This window comes from Hipposideros armiger, unplaced genomic scaffold (genome assembly GCF_001890085.2).
Source record: "Hipposideros armiger isolate ML-2016 unplaced genomic scaffold, ASM189008v1 scaffold_410, whole genome shotgun sequence".
NCBI lineage: Eukaryota > Metazoa > Chordata > Mammalia > Chiroptera > Hipposideridae > Hipposideros > Hipposideros armiger.
Window position 1 is genome coordinate 1,152,450 of NW_017731760.1, and position 7,173 is coordinate 1,159,622.

At 34.2% G+C, this 7,173-nt stretch overlaps 1 protein-coding gene across 1 annotated transcript in view; it reads left to right on the forward strand.

Moving 5' to 3' along the window:
• PIK3CB (phosphatidylinositol-4,5-bisphosphate 3-kinase catalytic subunit beta) overlaps positions 1–7,173 on the forward strand; it is a 103,466-nt gene that overhangs the window by 52,486 nt on the left and 43,807 nt on the right. The window contains exon 11 of the mRNA XM_019663910.1: positions 6,550–6,738. Coding sequence (XP_019519455.1) covers positions 6,550–6,738 — 189 coding nt within the window. The remainder of the gene's footprint in view (positions 1–6,549; positions 6,739–7,173) is intronic.

The following is a 7,173-nucleotide window of genomic DNA, read 5'->3' on the forward strand; positions in this document are numbered from 1 at the left end:
TTACGTTCAGCAGCACGATTTCCATTCACTTTTGCAAACTGGATCACTTTTAACTTGAATTCAGCACTGTATGAAAATCTTTTCTGAGCCATTTCTGGGTACAATGTGGCAAAACGTAATCTGTAATATACCGGTAACAAGTGCGAAACAATGAGGGCAAAGACAAGTGCAAAAAAGTGGGAAATGCAAGTAAAAAAATCTACAACCACTGTATAAGACGCACCTAGTTTTTAGACCCCAAATTTTTCGAAAAAGGGTGCATGTTATACATGGGAAATACAGTAATTATACCAGCACATGGTAGTTTTTGGGCTACTTCTAACTGTTTCATCAATGAACTCCAAAGTTTTAATCTTAAGACCCTTTGCAATAACTGTTCTAAAATGAATATGTATTGTTTGACAATTACCTCTATTTGTAGAAGTTAGCATTTTAGAGCATAAATCATTCAGATCAAATGTAACATTCGTCTCATTTGGGCAGTGTTGAATGTTTGTCTTTAGGCAGAATAGAGAAGGAGGAAAAAATTTTGCTCCAAAAAGGCTACCAAATTTTCGCTCCTTGATTTAATTTTCGAAGACTGTCAAAAGCACTGGCATTTATTAAATTAAATTGACCATTAATGCTTTATAGAAAGATCCTTGGAAGGTTTTTAATCAGAACGAATACAGTGGGCATATTAAAATAACCAAATTTGTTCACTTATTTGAACTCACCCAATCTTTTAAAAAGTTTTCTGAACTTAGTAAATGTATAATGACTTTAAAAATTGATTTTAATCGTATGCATTTTTAAAATCTTGGATTTTATAGTTTTACTTCTCAAATTAACTGTAAAAAGGGTTTCTTTTGAGTTTATTTCTTAATAATGTCTTAAAGATTTTTAGAATCATGTTATGTAAGTATATTATTATGGGCCTTGTTTAAACTGTTCCACTGTTAGACCACATGAACATTACTTACTCTGAAAAGGAAACTGTTTTTGTCATTTGGATAGATTTTAATTGTTCTGACATAGTTATCTTGTAACCACTTATTTATTTAAATTCAAGGTTAGTTTTCCATGAACCCTCATAATAGTGGAATATAAGGTATAAACATTTTTTAGTTGGCACATTTACCTACTTCTCATGGATCATGTCCCATTCTAAGTGCCTCCTGAAACCACCTTTCACGAAGACATACATAATATTATTTTGTATAGAATTAGAGTACAAAACATTTCTTCTCATCTTTTTTCTTCTCATTTGTTTGTATCCACTTTTAAAAATGATATGTTGTGAAAAAACTTGGCATACCATCATAGCCCTTTCAAAGGGAAGACTGCTTTTTTATGGTGTCTGCCTGCGTATGCTGATAAAAAGAACACAGTATTCAGCCATACCATCTTGCTGTATTCTTACAAGATATCTGAGAGAGAGGTTTCTTATGTCAACTGTCAGGAAATGGAATGAGCTAATTCACGCTTGATATTTCTTTATTTGAACTACAGGGACAGTGACTTTTATATTCAAGAATTTATCATGGCTTGTCTGATTTCCATGAGGGAATCTAAAGCATTGTTTTCAGATATAACTTAACCTCCTCCTTTTTAGTAGAAGAAACCTAGTAGTGTGACTTAATAGTCAAGTAGAAACACCCAAATGTGTGTAAACAAGTGTAGGAAAATATGAATTTCACAATCCTAATCTTTTTTAATAGAAAAAAGTTAACGGAATAAAAAGTAATGTGGCTTGGTTTCTCCTCTGACCCTGTCCCCATTGCCAGTTACAGTGAACTTGTACAAAAGAACATAAACTTTGTTTTCAGTAGATCGATAATCTTGAGAAGTGGAGAGCCAGAAGTCTGGTGTAGTTTGTACTCTTAATTCAGTAGGTGTAAGCCGTTGGTGAAAATTCTGTAGAAGAGTAGCCTCCCATTAATGCACAGGAGAACATTCTCTGGCATAATGCAGAAGGGGTTTCGGTAGTCTTTGCAGGAAGTAGGTAATTAATTAGTCATCGTTTTCATTATATGGCTGAGTCAGATTTCCCTTCCCTATTTGCTTCCATAGGTTTCCCCAAACTAAAGTGATGGTTTTGGTAATCTATTTAATTTTATGTTTATATAATTTATTTTTTAATAATTGTAAATAATCTTACCAAAGGTTAATTACTTTCCAGTAGTACGGCTGTTTTTAACCCATAACATAGTTGAACCTCTAGTATTACAGAATGCTATCTATCCTTTGCAGTATTGTTTAGTGGAGCAATATATGCTAAAAGTTTTTTTACTATTGTTTTAGACCCTCAAGAAATGGTCTCCCCAATTCCTCTATCCATAATCATGACTGCTGGTCCACTAGGGCCTTGGGGAAAGGGTGGAGGGGCCCCCATCAGTGATAAAAAGTGAGATGAGGTGCGTGTTTCATATCTTTAAACCAGTATTTCTCAAACTTCTTTCATTATTGCACTCCTTAGGAGCCTCCTTTTTAGACATTTTTTCCCCCTAGTAGCCCCATCCTCATGAGATTTTGATACCATAGACAAGTGTATGGCTGTTTATGTACTATACATATATGTGTGCTAGCTTTTCTTTTTTTTTTTTNAAGTTGCTGTCCTTTTGTTCTTCAGTCTAGTTGTGAAGGACGTCGCTTCACTGGCCCAAGTTGGCACCATCATTGCGTTCTTCCCGGGCGAGGCAGATCAGTCACCGGCTTCTGGACCGCCGCTCACAGCGGCTGCTGGCCGCTCACACTGGCTGCTGGCTACACACGGTAGCCCATGGCAACCCACTGCAGCAGGGACTGCAGGCCACGTAGTCGCCGGCAACTTAAGGCAGCCCATCTCCAGGTTGAGCTGTTGTTCAACATCTTAGCTGTGGAGGGCAGTGTCACTGGCCCTCATATGTGGGATCTGAACCGGGGCCTTCAGGCAGCCCATCTCCAGGTTGAGCTGCTGTTCAACATCTTAGCTGTGGAGGGCAGTGTCACTGGCCCTCATATGTGGGATCTGAACCGGGGCCTTCAGGCGTCTCAAGCCAGCTCTTAACCAATGCGCCACTCGGCCGGCCCTATATGTTTTGTTTTGTTTTATTTTGGTCAGTAGTCACTATTATAGTATTTGTATGATTTTGAAAAATCGAAACATAAAGAAAAATAGAGAATATGGGTGTTAATTTTCCTTGCTTTCAACCACTGTTTTCCATTATTTTAGCATTTGAACATGTGTCTAACGTCACCATTTAATTGTACAATATAATTTTCAGTACTGATTGTCTTGGCTTTTGTAAAAGAAAGTAAGATTTTGTGTTTTTTTTTTGGATTCCTGCCACATTTCTGGTAGTTGGTTGTTTTTACCTTGACGTTCAGTACTATGCTTTTTATAGCTCAATAAACAATCACAGTTCAATTATACAGCTAACCGCCTGCGCTCCCCTCTTAGTTTACTTGTAGCTCTTTGGGATATTTACTTACAGGGGGTCTGTAAAGTCTGATTTTGATCCACGAAATTATAGTAGGTCTGCTCACTTTTTGCAATATTTAACTTAACAGCAGCCTGCCTTTCTGTGACATGAACAGTTTATATTGTGTTGTTTGCAGTAACCAGTTTCACTTTAAGATCTAAATGTAAGAATTTTATTTTCAAATTCTGACTTCTCATGATCACTTTTCAGAGAAACCCAAGTCAAGCTTGTAAAATAGAGCATACCCTTTTTAAGCTGGGGCTCTGAATATAAAACCAGTATAATCATACATAGAGGCATTGTATGGTGCTTTTTTTATAATAAGATTTTAAAAGAACAGTTTTAGGTTCACAACAAAATTGGGAGGAAGGTACAGAGATTTTCCATATACCCCCTGCCCCCACGTATGCATAGCCTCCCCTATTATCAATATCACTCACTAGAATGGTACATTTGTTACCAAGACTGAATCTACATTGACACATCATAATCACACAGTCCATAGTTTACCTTAGGGGTCACTCTTGGTATTGCACATTCTATGGGTGTAGACAAATGTATAATGACATAAACCATCATTATAATTATCATATAGCGTATTTTCACTGCTCTGCAAACCCCTCCATGTTCTGCCTATAAATTCTCATTCAACCCCTACCCCTGGTAACCACTGATTTTTTAAAAAACTATATTTTAGTTTGCTTAAAATATAGTTTTGTTTTTTCCAGATATCATAAAGTTGGAATTAGTGTGTAGCTTCTCAGATTGGCTTCTTTCACTTAGTAATATGCATTTAAGTTTCCTTCATGTCTTTTCATAGCTTGATAGCTCATTTCCTTTTAGTACTACATAATATTCCGTTATCTATATGTATTACAGTTTATTGATTTACCTACTGAAGAACATCTTGGTGCTTTGGGTTTTGGCAGTTTTGAATAAATCTGCTATATAAACATCCATGTGCAGGTTTTTGTGTGAACATAAGATTTCAGTTTCTTTTGGTAAATACCAATGAGTGTGATTACTGGATTGCATAGTAACAGTATGTTTAGTTTTGTAAGAAACTGCCAAACTGTCTTCCTAAGTGGTTGTAGTAGTTTGCATTGCTATCAGTAGTGAATGAGAGTTGCTGTATGTCCTCAACAGCATTTGGTGTTTTCAGTGTTCTGAATGTTAGCCATTCTAATAGCTGTGCAGTTGTATCTCATTTTTGTTTTAATTTCCATTTCCCTGATGACATACAATATTAAGCATCTTTTCATATGCTTATTTGCCATTTATATATCTTATTTGGTGAGGTGTCTATTCAGGTTTTGACCCATATTTTAGTCTGGTCGTTTATTTTCTTATTGTTGAGTTTTAGCAGTTCTTTATACATTTTGGATAACAGTCCTTTATCAGAGATATGTATACATATATATATATATCTATATAATATCTATATCTATCTATCTATCTATCTATCTATCTATCTATCTATCTATCTATCTATCTATATGTTGTGGGGGGTTTTTTGCAAATATTTTCTCCCAGTATGTGGCTTGTTTTTTCATTTTGTTGGCAGTGTCTTTCACAGAGCCAATAATTTTAAATTTAACAAAGCCTAGCTTACCAATTTTTTCTTTGTAGGATCAGGCATTTGGTGTTATATGCAAAAAGTCATTGCCAAATTCAAGGTCATCTAGGTTTTCTCCTATATTATCTTCTATTAATTTTATGGTTTTAACATTTCACATTTATTTTTATATAAGTTGGGTAGTGTCAGTCTTTCAACTTTGTTCTTCTTTGATATTGTGTTGGCTATTCTGAGTCTTTTGTTTTTCCATATAAACTTTAGAATTAGTTTGTTGATATCCACAAAATAACTTACTGAGATTTTGGTTGGTTTTGCATTGAATCTATTCATTAAGTTGGGAAGAACTGACATTTTGATAATATTGAGCCTTCCTATCCATGAACATGGGATACTTCGCCATTTATTTAGTTCTTCTCTGATTTCATTCATCAGAGTTCTTCAGTTGTTTTCATATAGAGCTTGTACATGTTTTGTTAGTTTTATACCTAAGTTTTCATATTTTGGGATGCTAATGTGGAATTGTGTTTTTAATTTAAAATTCCAGTTGTTTGTTTCTGATGTATATGAAAGCAGTTTACTTTTGTATGTTGACCTTGTAATCTGAAACCTTGCTTCAGTTGCTTATTAGTTCCAGTAGTGTTTTTGTTAAGTCTTTCAGATATTCTGCCTAGACAGTCGCATTATTCCCATTCTTTTTTACATTGGCGTACACTATTTTGAATCTCACTTTATAAATTAGTAATATGACTTTGTAATTTATTTTAATGTTTATATCAAATCCTAGTTAAAATAATGTCATGTTCAAAGTAATATAATAATAGAATATAAATCCTTACTGAATCTTGTCACATAATTCTGGAGAGGCTTTTTTTGTTTTTACTGTTTTGGCCTAACTGGTATAGTTTTTCTTTAAGTAGAGGGAAATACACCTCTTTCTTTTAATGTTAGTGCAATTTAGAGTCTAGATCCAAAAAATAACATGAATCTTTTTCTTTATTTTAGTATATTCTTATAAGGATTGGGAAGGAAAATGGGATAATTGTATTTTTCTCATGTTTAGCCGAAATTCAGTTTTTGTCTAAGTGGTTTATTCCTCTAAGCCAAGATGGCACCTATTGCTTTTTAAAAAACTTCTTATGTTTGGTTCATTTTTTCTGTCTATTTGTTTGTGTTTAATAGAAACTGAAAATTAAAGAAGGAAATTTAATTCATAATAAGTGACTTCTTTTCAATTCATACCGTAATTCTGCCACCTAGTGTTTGCACGTGGATTTGTAACAGTATTTTTCCTTTTTCAGAACCGTTTGAGAATAATTCTTTCCTTCATCCTTAGCTTACAAATGTTATACTTGGCAATAAAAACTTTAAAATGGTATCCATCTTTATTAATCTTTTTGAAGAAGTAGATTTTTAGTATTTCACATGTGAAAGCTATAATTTGTTTATAAATTCATTGCATATAAATTTGCTAAGTGTTTGCCAAGGATGTTTGCACAATTCAGTTCTCTAATGAGTAATTTTACTTCTTAGAGTCGGGGTGGAAAAAAATTTCTTGCTGTACTGAAGGAAATCTTGGACAGGGATCCCTTGTCTCAACTATGTGAGAATGAAATGGATCTTATTTGGACTTTGCGACAAGACTGCAGAGAGAATTTCCCACAGTCACTGCCAAAATTATTACTGTCGATTAAGTGGAATAAACTTGAGGATGTTGCTCAGGTAATAGAAGATCATTTCTGTACACATTTTAGGATTATATATTACTGTGCTGAGTTTCTGTAAACTGTCTTTTCCTACATAGGTATATTTCCACAGGTTGGATGATTTTCTGCAGGAGAAATTTTGAGATTTTAAACTCTTACATATACTCTAAATGGTAGACCAGAAAGTTTCAAGATTTAAAAATCCCAGATTCTGTGTAGGTTTTCTGTATATTTCACTAAACACAATAAAAACACTGGTCTTGGTGTAATTATCTATAGTATTGTATCCCCCCATGTATAAGACGCACCTTGATTTTGGGGCCTGAAATTTGAAAAAAAAGTACTACATGAAGTTATTGAACTCAAGTTTTATTCATCATAAAATTCATACAACTCTTCATCACTGTCAAAACTCCCAACCATTAGCTTGTCCTCATCTGTGTCTGATGAC